Source organism: Sander lucioperca, chromosome 4 (assembly GCF_008315115.2).
Source record: "Sander lucioperca isolate FBNREF2018 chromosome 4, SLUC_FBN_1.2, whole genome shotgun sequence".
NCBI classification, from domain to species: Eukaryota; Metazoa; Chordata; class Actinopteri; order Perciformes; family Percidae; genus Sander; species Sander lucioperca.
In genome coordinates, this window is record NC_050176.1 from 19,845,361 (window position 1) to 19,864,776 (window position 19,416).

The 19,416-nt window shown below is 41.0% G+C and overlaps 1 protein-coding gene and 1 long non-coding RNA gene across 4 annotated transcripts in view; one reads left to right on the plus strand and one right to left on the minus strand.

Moving 5' to 3' along the window:
- Positions 1-1,940: 1,940 nt before the first annotated feature.
- The window catches only part of tmem131l (transmembrane 131 like), a 45,834-nt gene continuing 28,358 nt past the window's right edge, over positions 1,941-19,416 (minus strand). Inside the window, exons 13-34 of one of the 3 annotated variants that reach the window (XM_031302277.2) lie at positions 18,760-18,901; positions 18,398-18,568; positions 18,237-18,285; positions 18,011-18,134; positions 17,836-17,905; positions 17,630-17,739; positions 17,430-17,499; positions 17,086-17,219; positions 14,992-15,134; positions 14,680-14,866; positions 14,196-14,381; positions 13,377-13,526; positions 12,717-13,263; positions 12,477-12,589; positions 12,127-12,296; positions 11,821-12,027; positions 11,557-11,635; positions 9,767-9,873; positions 8,875-9,007; positions 5,410-5,480; positions 5,093-5,226; positions 1,941-2,366 (exon numbers count right to left, since the gene is read on the minus strand). In XM_031302277.2, the coding sequence (XP_031158137.1) occupies positions 2,058-2,366; positions 5,093-5,226; positions 5,410-5,480; positions 8,875-9,007; positions 9,767-9,873; positions 11,557-11,635; positions 11,821-12,027; positions 12,127-12,296; positions 12,477-12,589; positions 12,717-13,263; positions 13,377-13,526; positions 14,196-14,381; positions 14,680-14,866; positions 14,992-15,134; positions 17,086-17,219; positions 17,430-17,499; positions 17,630-17,739; positions 17,836-17,905; positions 18,011-18,134; positions 18,237-18,285; positions 18,398-18,568; positions 18,760-18,901 (3,406 nt within the window). In that variant the 3' untranslated portion in view covers positions 1,941-2,057. Of the gene's footprint in view, positions 2,367-5,092; positions 5,227-5,409; positions 5,481-8,874; positions 9,008-9,766; positions 9,874-11,556; positions 11,636-11,820; positions 12,028-12,126; positions 12,297-12,476; positions 12,590-12,716; positions 13,264-13,376; positions 13,527-14,195; positions 14,382-14,679; positions 14,867-14,991; positions 15,135-17,085; positions 17,220-17,429; positions 17,500-17,629; positions 17,740-17,835; positions 17,906-18,010; positions 18,135-18,236; positions 18,307-18,397; positions 18,569-18,759; positions 18,902-19,416 lie in introns of all 3 variants that reach the window. The other 2 variants (XM_031302276.2, XM_031302275.2) reach the window with 2 other exon arrangements.
- LOC116051734 lies at positions 3,484-3,789 on the plus strand. The gene is made up of 2 exons (XR_004105429.1): positions 3,484-3,605; positions 3,638-3,789. It is a non-coding gene; the product is annotated as an uncharacterized LOC116051734 (long non-coding RNA).

Here is a 19,416-nt window from a genome sequence, read left to right on the forward strand (position 1 = left end):
GTGACGAACGGACCACACCTTATAATGCTCGCCTAGCTGCTAGCATGGCCTGTCCTCATACTCTGCTTCTGACTATGTAGTAGTCCTTACCTAGCTACTGAGCATGTGCGACTCCCAACAAAGATGGAATAGAAGTGAGAGGTCTCACTCTGTAGCTAAAACAGAGAGCTCAACACACAGGGTGAAAAGAGGAGCTGCAGCAATGTGCAGTACAACAAAAATATGGTGTTTTTTGAAAATGAAACCATGTAAACCTATTCTGGTACAACCTCTAAATACAATTATGAACCTGAAAATCAGCATAATATGAGCACTTTAAATAAAAAAGCATGCGAGTGCGTCAGGTATTGTGGCTGAGAGACAAAATGAACCAGCCTCAGTTATCAAGCTAGATGTATCAGTTAAGACTCTTTACTGCCTGTAGGTGTGCATGTGTATTAGTCTTTATGTTTGACCCTGCACAGGGAAAGTGGGTATAGACAACTGATGGATGGATTTGTACAGTACTGAAATACTATGGCTGAAACTATCATTTTTCCCCAAGCAAAGTCCAAAACAAGATGCAGTATTTTAACAATTACTTTCCTTGCCCATTCAAAAAGGTAACTGGAGAACAAATAGCCAGTTTGCTAGGACTAGTCTCACTTCGCCAGACCATCCACACGCTGCAGAGCAGATCCCGGAAGTGGAACGTCAGGGATATAGACTAGCATAGGACCAACTCAAATTTGACATTTAAGGGAAACTCCACAATGATCCATTTCACACATCAAGATCAGTTTGATCAAATTTGGGTAATGTATTTTAAAAGTCTCTCACCAAACAAAGAGACATTTCTGAGATATATAAAATGGTGAAATGTTGATTTGAATGTGTGCTTTTTTGTTTTGATTTTCTTCTTTCCCAATTTAGTTTTGTGAATATTTACATACAGTGCTGCTCATAAGTATTCATACCCATGGTCAAGTTGACTAAAAAGAGGAATAATAAAAAAAAAAAATCATCTTTTGGAAATTGATCTTAATGCCTTAATTAAAAAAAATGAGGAAAAATCCAACCTTCAAGGACACCAATTTTTTTTTGTGAATGAATAATGTATTGTAAATAAATAAATGTTCTTCCTTAAAATACAGGGGCCATAATTATACATACCCCTATATTAAATTCCCATAGAAGAAGGCAGATTTTTATTTTTAAAGGCCAGTTATTTCATGGATCCAGGATACTATGCATCCTGATAAAGTTCCCTTGGTCTTTGGAATTAAAATAGCCCCACATCATCACATACCCTTCACCATACCTAGAGATTGGCATGGTTTTATTTATAAAAATATAATAGCTAACTGAGATAAGATCCATATCAATGCCAATCAAACCAGCTATTAGGCTAACTGAAATAAAACCATGCCAATCTCTAGGTATGGTGAAGGGTATGTGATGATGTGGGGGTATGGTGAAGGGTATGTGATGATGCGGGGCTATTTTAATTCCAAAGACCAAGGGAACTTTATCAGGATGCATAGTATCCTGGATCCATGAAATAACTGGCCTTTAAAAATAAAAATCTGCCTTCCTCTATGGGAATTTAACATAGGGGTATGTATAATTATGGCCCCTGTATTTTAAGGAAGAACATTTATTTATTTACAATACATTATTCATTCACAAAACAAATTGGTGTCCTTAAAAGGTCGGATTTTTCCTCATTTTTTTAATTAAGGCATGCCAAGAAATAAAGACAGGTAGGTAGATAGATAATTACTACCTTACGTAATTAAAGAATGACTGATTTGTTGTAAGTACAAAAGTTTTTTTTTTTATTTTCTATGATCAAAACTGCAAAACATCTAGAAAAATATACAACAAATGCTTAACCTTTCACAACATTTAACATTTGAAAATGGGAACATAAAAGAGAAGGAATATTCACATTTTCCCCATTAATGATAAAAGAACATTCATTTTTATTTCCTTTCTTTTACATATCAATGTTTTATATGTTTGCAATTATTGTTAAGGTTCTTCTGCTTTGTTTTTGTTTTTTTTTTAAATCTATTTTAAACATCTCCACAGTAGCCAGAGTCGTTGGAGAGTTGTGAGTTGGAGCTGCGGTTAGAGGAAGAGTTCCATATGTCCAGGTTCATGTGTGGGCCGAAGGGGTTGAAGCTGGAGTACTGGATGGGAGCGCACCTCCCCTCTGGCTCTCGGGTAAAGGGAGAATGAGGCGGGGTGACGGGGGACACGGGAGACATTGGGGCTGACCGCTCAGGTTGAAAGTGGCTCTGGTAGTGCTCGCTCTGGGGCGTCCAGATGGATCCAAACAGACTGGACATGGGAGAGAGGCTGCGGGTACCCGAGAAGTATGGCTGTGGAGGGCGGAGAGAGAGGTGATATAAGCTGTAAAGCTGCTTTTTCTGAGATATTGTAGCCGCTTTATGTGCTGTCCAAAGTTGATTCCGAGTATTATACTTCCATGACATTTTCTAACCTTACCTGTCACTGTGCTCTGCTACCTACGGCCACTTGGCAGTCTGTTCCCTGCAGTGATGACCTGGCTGTCGTTTCTCTGCATTTGTAATCTTGTCTCTCCTTTTTCAGCCAAAATAAAAGGACCTCTCCGCTCTAGTTTTTTTCCCCCTTAGCAATAAAAGTTATCTTTTCGAGAGTCGTAGTGACTAGTGGTTATGACGCATGCCATGTAACGGCAACGTCCCCCTGTCTATTTCTACACTTTTTTCACATTTGCAAAAGGCAAAAATATCATACATATTATATTTTTTGAGAAACAAAAATCCATTAAAGCCTTGTAACTTGCCTACAGTACTCAAACATGCAAGAGCCCAACCATTTTTCCTACGTCTGTTGTCAAGACACTATAGGTAGATGTAACATGCTGCTAGTAACATTTAGAATTTAAAAGTGTATTCGGGTGTGCAGTGATGTTATGTAACTTTGGATAAAATTACTCACTAATCATAGGTTTGATGTTTTATGGTATAATTCAGCCTGACAGATACTGGAATTTTGAGGCCGATTTTTGAGACCAGTATTTGAAAGTAAAACATTCAAACAAATAAAATATATAATAGTACATTTGAAAAACCACACATGAAAATGAATTACTATAAAATCCATCAATTAAAATACTACTTCAACAAAACTGAATTAAATTAAAAATTACACTTGCAGCTTGTAGGACAATTATGTGTTGAAATATATATATATATATATATATATATATATATATATATTTTTTTTTTTTTAAATTTGCTAAAATACACACTGATACACTGTTTGATAGATAGAATATGGTCAGCAGTTCAAAAAGGAGAAGCAGCAAATAAAAGAGAACTGATAGAAACCCACTTTCAGTAAGACTGAACCTATTAAACCAGACATTCTTGTTCCTCATTTCTAAATCTGACACGGAGATCAGCGTGATGCAAATACAAGAGCTGAAAACTTCCTCTAAATGTTATACGAGTCACAACAGAGAAGCCACTGGTGTCTTTAGTGTCTGTGTACTGCGGTTTCAAAATGACACGACCACAGAAGAAAACATCCAGTTCTACATTAAATCGGGTGTGTTAATGTGTGCATCACAGGTGCTCAGGGGCTTTCAGTGGACACAGGCGAGGCAGCAGGTTGATAAAGATCTTGAACATCTTGGTGCTAATCACAGGTTTCAAGCAGCAACCTGCTCTCTCATTGGCCTGGTTCACATTACACACTTGCATGCCTGTCGTGTGTGCGGTTTCAGTTTCTTTTCTGCAACAACAGAAATGCTACTGTGCACAGTGCTGTTACATTGTAATCACAGCGCAATCTGAGTTGAGTATCGGTTTAATGTTCATAGTGAAGCGTTAAAAGTATCACCAGTGTAACTTTTAAAGATTTTCTGTTGTTATTTTACACAGTGTTTCTCAATGAGTTTCATGATTTTAGCCATTCTAAGTACAGCTAATGCATTAGTTTTTTGGTCGAGGCGCTGTTCGTCATGCCTAGGTAAGCCTAAGAGAATAGTAGTCATTTTACCTGCATCACAATATACTAGAGCTGCAACGATTCATTAAATTAGTTTGATCGACAGAAATTTGATTTGCAATTATTTTGAAAAAAAAAAAAAAAAAGCTGATTTCAGCTTCTTAAGCCGACTGGCGACTGGCGAGGTCAGTGACTCGAGGCTGTTCGGTGTGTTCCATGCCGTCGTCCGTCAGAGGGGCTGTCGGCCTTCATTTTGGCCGATTTGACATGTATAATTGGGGGGGGCGGGCACTGCTGATTGGTAGAGTGCTAACCCAGAAACAGGGAGCGGAATGAGCGTGACTAGAGTCTCTCAAAATCTGACGAAAATCTTTTAAACTGACCTCTGTCCATCTGAAATTTCTCGCTTAAAATGTTTTCAGAAACACGTTTTGGTGAACTATTTTAGTACAATCTGAGATCGTATTCTGAACAAGCCGCCATGACAGTCTGTCTTTGAATTTCCGGAGAAACCAGACCCACGTGACGCGTTCGTCCAATCAACTGCCGGTTTTCATTTTTGGGCGACAATAAAGATTAGCGCCGTTTGCTGTCATGAAGACGTATTACGTCTCGTCGCTTTGGTGTGTTCCGAGGCACTTTTTTGACCAACTCGGGGAGACCGATCAATCCAACTGCCTTTTCTGCCGAGGGTCGGCCGTCTGGTCAGTGTGTCTGCAGCTTTAGATGCGAGGATTTGAAGATTTTCCGTGTGATACATGATAGTAGGCTAAACATGTGAAACAGAGAAATGCTTATATTTTGTGTGTGTGCGATCTCAATAAAAAATACTTAAGGTTATTTTTTCTGAGTAAACTATCTATAGATTTATATAGATTTTGAATTGATGGTTGGACAAAACAAGACATTTGAAGACATCACTTTAGGCATTTAACATTTTTTTAATTAATTAAAGTAATTAATTGACAATATGCAGCTTAATTGAGAATGAAAATAATTGTTAGTACAACCAAGCTCCGCCCGACTATAATAAATAATATTCAGCTGAGAGCAGCCAGATCACTTGGTCATGTTTAAACCATGAGAGTTCAGTATTGTGACTCGTTACCTTGCTGCCCACACAGGCTGCTGTATCCCAGGTTGATGGTGTTTCCTGAGGCTGTTCCTCACTCCAGCTGGTCTGATTGCCATGTGCCTTCTGGGCCTCCTGACCGGGAAAACCGCTCGTGAATGTTCCGTTACCTACGAGATGATTAGAACAAACGAATGCTGAACTTGAATCCAGATCAACCCTAAGGAAGCAGAGTCAATGCTTGTTCCAACAACAGCTTTAAGTCTATATCATCACATTTAAATGTAGTACAGAGTGTGATAGGGATATATAACTGGATTAAGGAATAAGACAACTGCATGTCATGTTTGTACCTATGTAGTTGCTTTCCTCACAGTAGGGGTAGGGACTGTTGCATTGGCTGTTGGCACTACTCCAAGTGAACCTGCGGGAAACAAGGAAACATTTGATGTGACGGTTTGAACACAGACAGATAAAACTGCAACACTGATCTTCTGAAACACAAGAACACATTACTGCAGCACTGGGAAGGTAATTATTCAACAAAATGCAGTCGAGCATCTAACCAGAAGTGCAAAGTTCAGTAAAGTGCAGGGTAGATATAAAGACACGAGGATACATACAGTTTGAACATATGAATGATGATAAAAGGCAAAAAAGATCAACTTAGGCTTCTTTAAAGCTGCAACTGAACCCCACAAATGCTGACAATTACAGAGTCTAACAAAGTCGTTGTGGCTACTGTTAATATACTTCCTTCACATGCAGCATCATTAGCATTCATTTGGGGTCCTGTTTCTGTCCTTTGGCTAATTTAAGTCCAATAATCACTCTCTTATTAGCTCTGTTTAAGTCTCTACTAGTGCTGCACGATATGAGGAAAATATGCGATAACGATATTACTTGCGATCAGTGTTGGGAACGTTACTTTAAAAAAGTAATTAGTTATAGTTACTCACTACTTGTTCCAAAAAGTAACTGAGTTAGTAACTGAATTACTCTATGATAAAAGTAACTCGTTACCAGGGAAAGTAACTATTTGCGTTACTGTTAAAAAAAAAAAAAAAAAGTTGCTATATGTCAAAGAATTTGGATTTCTTTGAGCAGTTTTTTTGTTGTGAGGCAGAAAGATCTAGCTTTTGCTGCTTGGAGGACTTTGCTCCGAGTCCTTCTTTGCTAGTGGATGGCGAGCTATCCTCTGCGGTGGAGGTATTGGTGATTTTGGCCACTAGCTTTGTAGATGCGTGCGTCGTTGAGAGATGCTTCATTAAATTAGAGTTGTTTACAACGGATGTCGACAAAGTCTTCGCTCCTGGACATAATGTACACATTACATGCACGTTCTTGCCTTTGACCACAATGAATTTGAAGTAGTGCTTATATCTCCACCTTGAAAATGCCAACTTTTCATCGGATTGCTCCTGACTCGCCATCTCTGCTGCTTCATCGAATCTCTGTTTAGCTGTTGTGTGTGTGTGTGTGTGTGTGTGTGTGTGTGTGTGTGTGTGTGTGTGTGTGTGTGTGTGTGTGTGTGTGTGTGTGTGGCGCGTGCTGGCATGTGTGTAAAAACACTGGCTCTGATTGGCTACCATGAAACATGACTCTGCCTTAGCCAATCATAATCGCTTACCTTGTTATTAACCCACCTCCTCACTAGCTGTGAGCCAGGGGTGCGTTCGGATTACACAGTTTATTCAATCAATGCATAGTAACGCACCGCATTTAACGTCCAGTAACGTTAACTGTAGTAACGACGGGAAAAGTAATTCGTTAGATTACCCCGTTACTGAAAAAATAACGTCGTTACCTAACACCGTTCTTTTAAACGGCGTTATTCCAAACACTGCTTGCAATAAATAAACTGATACCAAAGTGCACTTAGTAAGGGTGCTCCGATTGATCGGGAACCGATCGTTATCGGCCGATAAAGGCTTTAAATAGTTTGATCGGTGGTCTCCATAAAGGCCGATCAGATAGGCCGATCAGATGACGCACTACTCGTGAGAAAATGTTCTATACGCAGCTAAGTTACACACCAACCAGATTTTGTCAAAGAATGCTGTTGCTAAGTAACAATGCACAATGCTTATAGGAATCACGTTACGTTACTGCTAATGAATCCCTAACATTTCCGGATTTTGCTGCTTCATAATAAAAACATTCAAATACGAAAATAACGGAGGACTTTTATTGTGAAGAACTTACAGGAAATGAAACCGTTCACAGCCGGGGCTTTGACCACGCATAGTCGAGTAGCTAGTTTTCAGCGCTAGTCCGGGACGCCGTGTAACTAGCTAGCTGAGCTGAGGTACAGACGAAAGGAAAATTATCTGTTAAAAAATGTGGCGACATATCCCCGGTGTTAAGAGGCCCGCCGCGGAGTCAGCAGTAGCTATGGATGTACAAGCTGTTGAGGGCAAAGTAAAGAAAAAGAGAAGGTACTTTTCAAACAAGTGGCGCATTGACAAAACATACAGCGAAAGACCGTGCAAAACATTTCAGACCGTCCTGCCAACCTGTTTACATTTTAACGTCAATGTAGACTGTAACGATGTTTAAGTCGCTTGAAAGCTGCTGCCGTTTTAAATCTGTTGGCTCTCTGCTGCTCAGTTCTACCCCGCGACCGACGAGACACACACACACACACGGTGGATGCAGGAAAAACCGGAGATGAGACGTACAGGATGACCTAAATTGAGGACAGCTACACTTAATACATCCATGAGCTACACTCGTTATTGTAAAATCAATGATAAGTTAAAGTCCAATAAGTCCTTTATCAAACCGTATGAATGTGTGTCCCAGGCCAGGATAGGAAATGAACTTACAATGTAAAGATCAACAAGCTACTGACACATAATAAATACATTATATTAATAAAATATGTATTAATAATAAAACATAATTTAATAAAGCAATTCAAAATATGATAGTGCACTCTCTTTTATAAATTTGAATTCTGGAAAAAGTGGCTGGTAAAAAATGTAAGTGGCCCCCTCCTGCTCAGAACACACTAAAGACACACTGAAGAACACACTGACAGTTGTTTTGTAATTTATTCTGAATAAGTCTTTAGCTATATGTTAAGCTCTAAGCTGTTTAAGGTGTGTTTCTAACAGAGGAAGTGGAATGTTTCCTGTCAATAAAAGTAAACCGTTGACAATTCACAATACATTATCTTCTGTTAATTTGAATACTTATGCATTGTTGTTAAGAATATTAAAATTAATATATGATAAATATGACATGATAAATAGAAGGTTTCAAATAGACCCGGTGATCGGTGATCGGCATCGGTCGACACGGCTCACAGCAATCGGTGATCGGCCCCAAAAATCCTGATCGGAGCACCCTTAGCACTTAGTTCTGCATTTCTGCTACTTTCAGTATTCTGCTTAAATACAAAAAATGCTTATTGAATTTAAAACAAATGAAATGAAATAATTTCCAACATTCTTGTATTGAACAAATTGAACATTGAATTGAACATGAAAGCACCACAAAAAAAGAATGAAGTGCAGTTTTCTACTGATATTTTCATTCAACAAACAAAAAAAATGGGATGATGATAAAAAAAACGATATATTGTGCAGCCCTAGTCTCTACCAACTCCTGAGGAAAATATCTGGCCCTTCAGATCATTTCATTTTCAACTTTCTTTTTTTCAGCTTTTCCCTAACTTTGTCTGTCTGCTGTTCGGTGATGAATTTGTCATTAAAGGAGACCCCTTTCACATTACCGATCATCGTGTGATTCATTGTTAATATAAAAATTATTATTTGTAAAAGGTTTTAACAAATCTGCATCCAAACGCTTACCCATTGTATGATGCTGTGGTTGCTGGCTGAGGTATGTAGGGCAGAGCTTCGGTGGTGTTGTATCTGAACTCATTGGTGAGAGGGATGGATGGAGCTGACCACGTCTCTTCAGGCAAATACTGACCAGTCAGGTCTGTGGGAGCACATGGCAACTTTCCATTAGAAATCAGACGCAATGCACAAGCCGTCTTTGTTGAAGACATCAGCAGCTGTTTATTTTAGACTTAGCTTTTCCTTACAAACAAATAAAGGGTTACACTTTACTTGAAGGTATCTACATAAGAGTGACATGACAGTGTCATGAACACATGACACAGTCATGACACATGAACCCTAACTCGAACCCTAACCATAACTTGTCATGACAAAAACCGAATGACACTTACTAAAAGAAGCGTTTTGTCATAAACGTTTATGACTTGTTTACAATGTTTATGAGACGTTCATGACAGTGTCCTGTCATCTTATGTAGATGCCTTCAAGTAAATTGTAACCAAATAAAGTATGTATTTACTTAGGGTTGGGCGATAGGGAGAAAGTCAGATATCACGATATTCTTGACCAAATACCTCGATATCGACATTGCGGCGATATTCTAGGGTTGACAATTGGTGCTTTAACAAAATATCTTCCCACTTAGATTATAGATAAATAATCATCAGTAATGTGGACATAATGTCTAAGTGGGGAAAAGGCAAATAATAGAACAGCTGGAACAGTCTGGTCAGAAACTTTACTGTAATGCAGCCTTTAAAACCAGGAAAAGACAATACTTATGTCATATCACGATATTATGATATCCAAAATCTAAGACGATATCTAGTCTCATATCAAGATATCGATATAATATCGATATATTTCCCAGCTCTATATTTACTATGAATGTCTTTACCCATGTTCCGGTCTACTCCTGCAGCAACAGCAGCAAAACTCGGGGCAAAGCTGGACGCTGTGGGATCTGGGCTTTGGCACGTGTCTTTACGGTACAAACTATTCATGCCAAACAGAGAAAAGACAAAAGTTACAAGTCAAACAGGGAACAGATAAACACAATTGTATATTTCCAAAAAAGTATCTTCTAATAATACTAATTATAATTTAACGGTTGTCGTCAGTGGCTTGGCCATGGCGAACAGTGAATAAATACAATCATCAGATTTTACTTTTTGATTCACACGTTTAAGTAAAAACTAACACTACTTTTTTAGAAAAAGAAACCCTAATAGAATAGATCAAATAAACATTACTGTGCAACATGACTGTATACAGAGCTTAAAGTGAAAAAAAATCCTGAGCCTGAAACTTTTCATTTGACTGGCAAAACAGTTAAAGTCCTTCTTCCATTACACAATAATAAAAGTCATAATTTTTAAGAAGTAAAAAGTTTTGGATCAATTTTTACTTCTTCCATGTTCAATTAAGAGTCAATGTAGATTTACATATTGCAATAATATAATACTACAATGAATCATTGTGAAAACAAAACTTTCTAGATGTGTCGTTACTTTGGCCAGGTCATCATCAAAAAAGCGAATTAGTACATTCATGATTTTGTCCATGTTGACATTAGTCGCTTCATGTACATTTATTAAAAACTTTGCATTGTTTAGCTTTTCATATAGCTAGACGTCTAAACTCTGGGACAAGGCCGTTATGTTGGATTCCAAACAGACAGCTTTGTCAAGGCAGTTTGGGCTTCGAATAGCTTTTACACAGTGGCAATCGTTAATGACAAATCGTGTTCCGTTATGAACGTGCACACACGTATTGTTTGTATCACGGTCGGTCAGTGAAGGCGCAGTCGCAGCGGTAGCCGTCGTTGCCGGTAACGTACTCGTATGACAGAGTGCACGGACCGAAGCTTTGGGACTAGCATCTAATGACTAGCAAGCACTTTCTTACCGCTGCTGCCGTACAGTATCTTCCTTGAACATATTCCCGTCTCCACCCTTTTCCTCATGTCCTCTATTCATGCCCAGCGCCATTTGTTTTAACTCCTTTCTCAACTAAAGCTATATCTACATGCTCCAAGTTTGATAAACTTTGCCTCCATTTTTTTAAGCTGCGTTACCACGGAGACCACACTGCACTCGGCAAAGACCCACCCTAGTTTGCATCTGATTGGCTAACTCGTTTCATTGGAAGGTGGAAGTTCGATGATTGGTTAAATGCAGCGCATCAAAAACAAATCCCATGTGGACTTTTTAATTTATTTATTTTTCTAAAATAGTCATACGCCAGAAATCCGGCACCAGGCCCGAGTACTTTAAGCCCTGCGTTAGTTAGAGCTGCGTTCCTCTCATATGATTGGTAGGTGAAATCAATTGACTCGAAAATATTAAACCGCATGCATGCAAGTTCCCAATTTTTTTAGTTTTGTTTTTCTCACGGCCGCACGCCGGAGATCCAGCACGGTGCCGGAATACTTTAAGCCCTGTGTATATTTAGCATATTTGAAAAGTTTTTGGTTCATTATGTACGTTTTGTTTAACTAATTTCTTTTAATAAAAGTGCTCCGTACCATCCACATATGGAATACATTTCACATTGACTTTTTTAAACCAAATCTTGTCCACATTACCACATAAATAAGTCAGTTGAAGTTCTTGTGTCCAGTTCAGTGTGTGTGTGTGTGTGTGTGTGTGTGTGTGTGTGTGTGTGTGTGTGTGTGTGCTGAGGTACCTGAGAGCCTTGTAGTTTGTATTCATGGTCTGGTAGCAGTCTCTCTCTACTGGGTAGACGCTGTACTGCATGGAGTCCCCTGTAAAAACCAAAAAGACAAAAATCAGTTTGCACAAATGTCAAAGGAATGTAATTGACCCTTCTCGTCTGTGATACAATCCATGTTTTTCTATAATGATTATGCACTTTGTTAGTTATTGAACGTAATAGTACATTAATAGTTCTGGTTTCTCCTAGATAAGGTAGTGCACAAGTGTTCCTTACTTTTTCTAGCTGAGGTAGTGTAGGCGTGTGTTCGGGCGTTGGGGTCTTTGTCTCCCTCCATGCTGCTGGCGCTGCTCCAGCTGCCCCAGCTCCCTCTGCTGGCCCTCACACTGCCTGACGAGCTGCCGGAGTCCGAGCCCGACTCACACACTCCACCACCACGCCGCTCCGTAGCGCACTTCCGTCGAGTACGAGCAGGACACACACCTGCCGGACATCAATAAGGCCAGTGAGTTTCAAATCAAGTGGTTATTGTCGAGTTAGTAAAGCTGCAAAGAACTGGGACAGGTTCACGAGGACGCCCACCGTTCTGTTTGACGGGGCTCTCCACACTCAGTCCAGGCTTTGGTGCTTCTAACTTGGTGCCGTTGCAGCAGCGGTTCCTGTTGCGGGGTCCAGTGATGTGACGGTCCGCTGCTTTCCAATCGGGTTCTTTCTCCCTCTCTGGTATCACTACCACATTGTGCTCAGGAGCACTAGGGCCAAACAAAAACAATGATTACACATTTCATCTTATTGTCATTTTATGTCAATTTTTTTTTCACTGCTGGTTGATGCTCTGTCACTTTTTAAATATGACACAACAAAGACCAGTATCATATGGCATTTTACTGGAATATCAGAACAAATGTAAATGAATTCATGGTGAGGTCTACCTGGAGACATTTTCTGTCTTCCTGCGACTCCTCTTTCCCTTATTATTTCCGGATGCAGTTCCAGTCTCCGAGCTCTGTGCTTTCTTTTTTTGGCCTTTGCCATCTTCTCTTAGCTGGAGACAGAAACAAGTGAAGTACTGATGTTTGTTTGTAAATGAGAAGCCATTGGTATTATAAGCTTTGCAAAAGACATCAAATTGAACTGAGTACAGACATAGTAAATTCCAGCACCTTCCTTACCTCCATTTCAGAACTGTCCCTTTTCTCAGAGTCGATTTTCTCTGCATAGTGCTCAGTGCAGCTCTTCTCTACAGGACTGCACACCAACAGGCCGGGTCTAGGTCCTGGACCCACTGTGACGTTATCTGGGAAACCAGCAGGCATTTCCATGGGAAACATAACTGCTGCTGGCACTCTATCTTCTATAGTGCTGTGGGGGTCTTCTGCGGTTGTCTTTTTATCCATCTCACTGATGAAAGCTGGTTCGTTGTTGTTGCAGATATCGGGGTCTGGGGTCAGGGGAGGGTCCGGTGTCAGGTCTTCATGCTCTTCGTCCATTGTCACAGCATCAGACGCTGCTGTGGACGAGCTTGATTTGTATTTGGTGTAATAGAGTGAAACCTTGTGTTTCTTTTGTGGTTGGGACGTGGTGGTTAAGGAGCCCCTCTTTGAGGATGATTGAGGACGTGGGGCAGGGCTGTTAGCCAAGGCTGGAGAGCCACGCCCCTTACCTTTGTCTGAGGTGTGACAGGTGTCCACATAGCTCTTACAACTGCCCTTTGTTTTACTGCACAAACAAGACACAAAAAGTATTTAAATCCACTTGCAGTATTTGTGTTATGCAAACAGTTAACGGTCTCTACACTGTGCATACAAATTACTGAAAAACATTGGACATACTTTACTCCATTGGGTGCTATATTATTGACGAGACCGCTATCCCGGGAGAGGACAGAGTTGTGGTTGCTCCTGATGCTGGGTGTAGAGAACTCAGTCAGGATATACTGGGCCTGATGGATGGCCATCAGACACACACCAAACAGGGAGAAGCTGAAACGCAAACAGATACAACAGACAATGTGTTACACCTCCAATACACACACAAAACTAGAAACAATAATGACTTACTACTGTGAATAGTTCAACTAATACTAGAATATTCTTTCTTTAATATAAATGTCCAACTCTGATCAGTAAAGGAGCATTAGCGGCAACTTTTCTTCTTCTGACCCCTCCATTAAAGTGTCCATATTATGAAAAAATAGCTGGGATTTGGGGTGTTATTTTGTGTCTCTGGTGCTTCCACACGCATACAAACTTGGGAAAAAAAAAAACATCCATGCTGTTTTGAGTGAGATACAGGTGTCTGAATGTAACCTGCCTTCAGTCTCCGGGCGAGCGGTTCAAAATCTGCACGGCTTTTTACGTCACTAGACGAAACGAGGGGGCTAACCGCTAGCATGGTAGCGGTTAGCTGACTGGTTGTTTGTGTGGCTTTGTTTTTTTTTTATCACGTTAGCTAGTTATCATGTTCATAACAAAGAGTAGTTTGACAAATAGAGAGAGGGGTAACTTAAAGCCTGTGGGATCTCCATACTTGCATATAATTTTTTGTGTGGAAAAAAATGAACTCGACATAATATCATTCAACAGATTATTTCTACATATCTTGTGGAAGGGATCATCAATGATCTAACAAACACTAAAAAAGGTACTAACCATGTGAAGACCAGGGTGACCATCCAGAAAGTTTCCTCCCAGCTGGGGCCAGGGACCACCTGAGCGCACAGAGGCAACATGTGGTGGGGCAGCGTCACATTGAGGGTGAAAGGGAAAGAGGTGCCGCGTGATGTCACCAGAGTGAGGTCCCGGATCACCCAGGATGAGGTGAAGTCTGGGGTGAAGCTGAGGACACAGACAGGTAGAGACAGTGAGACACAAAGAAATGGACATAGAAAGAGACAGAACAAGAAGCTAAAAAGGAAGAGAAATGTATATTAGGACATATCGCACCAACATGTAAAAGAGGAAGATAAAAAAAGCAGAACATGACTGAACAGATGTGGGCACAGCGAAAATCCCTTATCCATTTTAAATCTAACTAATATGTAGAAACGTAGAAGTTAATGACAACATGGTTTATATATTAAGTGACAACAGTAAAAAAAGAAATCCTAGTTAAACCAATAAAGCAGGCACTTACGCGATGGTGATCTCAGAGGAGGTGTTGTGGTCCAGGCTGAAGGGGCGACACTGCAAGACCTCAAAGCCAAATCCCTGACACTTATATCCATTAATATTCATTGACATGACTGTCAGAGGAAGCTCTCCTGCATTCTCCACCTTGAAACTCTTTCTGATGGCGAAAAGTGGCTTGTTGGTACGCAGGCCTAGGAGTGACAAGCAGTAACGTTTAAGTTTTGTGTGTTTGATTGCCTTATCTTTCTGTTTAAAGTGTACCAACACACTTTATTACCTAACATGTAATGATATTGAGTTTAACCGTTAATCTCACCATCACGACACTCCATTAGAGTTGATTGAGGAACATTGAAGCGCAGAGAGGCTCCTGGGCCGGGCAGTTTGCCTCCGACTCTCAGCAGCTCTTTGGCCCCGTGGCCCTGCACCGTCATCATGTCAAACACTGTCAGGTTGTTCCTGAAACACGGTTAAAAAGAGACAAACAAAGACAATGTTTCACAAAACTAACATTGCACTCAACATGCTTGGTAAAAACATGCTTCAGTAACAAAATGTGTTCCTGATATCACAATAAAGGGCCAACTAAGTCCAACTACTATTTCATTTTTTGTTGTTGGATTTATTCAGATTTTCACCCTGTAATAAAATAAAAATGAATACATAAAGTAATTCCTGTGATACACACTGCATTTTAGCAGGAAAGCGGATGCCTAAAATTGGTAGGCAATAGGCCCTTTTCAAGGACAGCATTTTAACATGTTTATCACAGTGGGAAAAACACAGCTGTAAATAATAAAAAATGAATGATGTCATGAATGTCATTTTTTCCTGAATTCCATTTAGCTGCTTTGAGTTTAAGGTCCTGGTATTGTGCATGCTGTCTCACTAGCTAAGTTTCCATCCACTTGTCAATCGAATTATCTAGTTCGGTAAAAAAACTCATGCGAATAAAGCTGGTGAAAGTGTGTTTCCATCCAACGGCTTTAAAGCGAATACAAACCTGTGCGTAATGACGTCACATGCTGTTTTGCGATCACATTGGTATATTGAATTGATTTTAGACATTTTAAGGTGTTTCCATTCATTTTCGCACTGAATCGCACAACATTCAAGCTGACTTTTGCGAACAAAGTTTTGCTAGACAAAATGGATCATGCCATCTACCAACAAATGATCAATATTGCACAAGTTGTAATAGTGCTTATGTGCCAGCTGATAGCGACATATCAAGCTATAATAAGAAAACAACGACGCTATCAACACATTGCTATGATGATGCAGATGCAGATGACGACAATGGAGGCGGCCTGTGGTGTGGGAACGACAGCGCTCCAAACTGTTCACGGAAACCCTTTGGTTGAAGCATTTTCGGATGACCAAGACAACATATGACCTGTTGTATAATTTTTTTGGCCCGTCCCTTTCCCCAGATGTCGCAAGCTATCGCCCTCCGGTTCCAACCGAGAAGCGTATCACCATTGCGCTCTACAAACTGGCTACATGCGCAGAGTACAGAGTGGTATGCGAAACGTTTGGAGTCAGCAAAACCACCGTGTACCGGTGTGTTTACGCCGTGTGCAATGCCATACGAACGAGGATGATGCGAAGGTATATATACCTACCTGGAGTGGATGAGGCGCATGATATCTCACTGCGTAACTCCAGAGCGCACCTTGTGCCACAGGTGTATGGCGCAATAGACGGGACTCACGTCCCGATTAGACCCCCTGCTGAAGGCTACAGGGATTTAGTCAATAGAAAGGGCTGGCCATCAATCGTACTACAGGCTGTGGTAGACGATCGCTGCATCATAAGGGACATTTGTGTCCGGTAGTGCGTCTCCTTGTTCGTCCACTTCCATCTGTCTTTGTTGACACCCGCCATGTGTGCAAACAGAGCGGAAATACTGGGCGGAAATTAAAACTTCTTTGTTTTGTGGCGGGTTGCAACCATAAAATGACCTAAAACTTAATCGCAATTCATTATTTATTCGGCAAATAACGTTTCCATCAGCGTTTATCGCATAAGCCGTATATCGATCAAGATAAAATCCGATGAGACCGAACGTATTTCATTTGAGTCGATATTCATGAAATTCAATCGAATTTTACAGTTTCCATAAGGCATTTTTCATTCGATATCACTTAATTCGGATAAAAACGTGTGGATGGAAACATAGCTACTGTCATGGCTTACTGGAACGCTTGAACAGAACCATCGTTACCATTATTAGAAACACCTGTGCTTTTCCTACTATGACAAAACTTGACTATGACTTCCTGCTAAGTCAAAACATCGGCCGTGAAAAAGGTCTCCGAAATTCTCCACTATTGCGAAACATCTCTTCCAATGTTCTTCCAAAATCCTCCGCCATTATGAAACTCATCTTAAGAGTATGAATCAGTACCTGATGATGAGAATGGTAGTGGTGGGTTTGTGTTCAGAGGGAGTAAAGACCACAGCAACTTCTCTGGCCTCCCAGGGCTTCAGCAGCAGACGCAGGACACCCTCCCCTGTTATGTCCTCCACGTTCCCACCCGCCTGCACGCAAACAGAGGAGGGAGGGGGAAAAGGTTTGGAGGGAAAGCAACATCGGTAAGACTGAAGCACAACAATGACAGCGTTGTCAATGCGTTCAATGCAACACTAAAGTTTGGGAGCCAAAGATCGATGAGTAAATTAAAAGTAAGTTAAAAAAAAAGATTTAACAGTGCAACAACTTTACTTCCCAGATGTGTTCTCAGGATTTACCTTTTGGGGGGAGGCCAACAGAGAAAACTCTGTAGTGCTGATGTTGACAGAAAGGGGGCTGATATTAAACCTGCCAATCAAAACAGAGAAAAAAACAAATCAACTTGAGGGATGTGCTGGAGCAGCATGGTATACAACTCCAAACAGACTGGGAATGAATAACTCTTTGCAATATCAAACATATACTTTTGACAGCATACCATTTGTTTAGGAGATCCAAAGCCTCTAGGGGGGCTGGGTACTGGGAGAGGATTCGTATCTCTACAGAAACCACTGAAGAGGAAGGATTCTTCAGCATGAACGTCTTCACCTGGAACAAAGAACAAGTGTTTTCTTTTTGCTGCAGACAAATGTCACTTATTGGGAGTACACCATGTTTAGTGACAAGTCATTAGGTGTTGCCCACCTTGCTCTCATTGATGGGTGTAGCACCAAAGTCGAGAGGAGAGGACGTCTCTACAGGGAGTCTGGGCCACCTGAGAAGACAAAAGGATTTACATGATTAATGATGTTAATGGGTGGGTAATGATGGATTACAAGACACACAATAGCATGAAAAAGAAAGCTGTGTGTTGACTGACCTGCAAGACAGTTTGTCTTTGTGGCTCTGCCATCGAGAACAGAGCTCAGCAGCTAGTTTGTCGTCTATGGCCCAAGACGAGGGGGAAAACTCGGGAAGGAGGGAACGCTGCCACTCAGAACGGCCTGATATGATATTAGAGAGAATTATAAATTAATAAATGAACCATAAAAAAACTCAGATTATGACTTTTTTCTCTCACAGAGGTTTGAAGTGTCACGTCTCACCTGTTTCAGACAATCTGAGAGGGCAAGGTCGTCCACACTCTTGTTCCGCCTCAAACACGACTTCCCCCTGCTGACAGACACATCATCTATTACCACATCTGATCCTGTATAGTGGTAGACAACCCAACACACTACTGTAGCCACAATGGCTGGTATTTTACCTTTAAAGGAGAGGAGTGAAAGTAAAGGGGAATGTGCAGGGCTGTGCCCAGGCTGGTATGCAGACACAGGGTGAACCCCTGGTTGGCAGGCAAGGCCTTGCTGAGCAGCTTGAGGGACAGGACATGCCAGCAGCCCTGGGGAACTGTCAATGGAGCACTGAAGTTCATCACCTGACAGACAAGGGGCAGCAGAGACATTAGTGTCAAATCCTCGCCTGAACTTGGGATCCTTATGATAAGAGGGTGAAGTGCAGTGTGTCAGAATGCACTTGGCATTAGGTAAGAGGAAGTCTAATGATCATCATTATATCATCATGTAATCAGATCTGCTTCCTTTCATTACACAAGGCAGTGGTGCATACCTTCATTACTCCCTGCAGCTTCTGTGAAAGGCTGGCATTCTTCACAGTGATGGGCAGGAGGGAGTTTGTCAGCCACAGATCCAACTGGTCTGCATCTCTTTGCTTCACCTGGAACAGGCTGAACAAATCCCCCATGGTCCTTCTGCAGAAGGAAACAACGGAATGACAAAATACTATGTTATTGTATGGGGGCAGCAGTAGTTCAGTCTGTGGGAACCAGAGGGTCGCGGGTTCAAGTCCCCGTGCAGAACAAGTATGGAGTGCGGATTGGGTAGCCGGAGAGGTGCCAGTTAGCGCTGTTGAGGTGCACTTGAGCAAGGCAGCAAACCCTTCCCAACTGCTCAGGTCACCTGTCCATGGGCAGCCCCCATTGCTCTGCCTATGTGTATGTGCATGTGTTTCGGGCCTGTGTGTGTAATGTGTAAAATAACAGAGTGAAAAAATTGAATTTCCCCCTTGAGGGACTAATAAAGGTATGCTTTTTTTTCTAATTATCCAGTATCACATGTTAATGACACTTCATGAGCCTTTCATCAATGTCTGTAATGGACAACAGAGACAATAGAAATGTGTACTTCCAGGTGCTTGTCGCTAACTACAGCCAGTGTTTTCAAACAAAGGGACGCTTTGCTTAATTCTAATGGTTTCTTTGGGCAA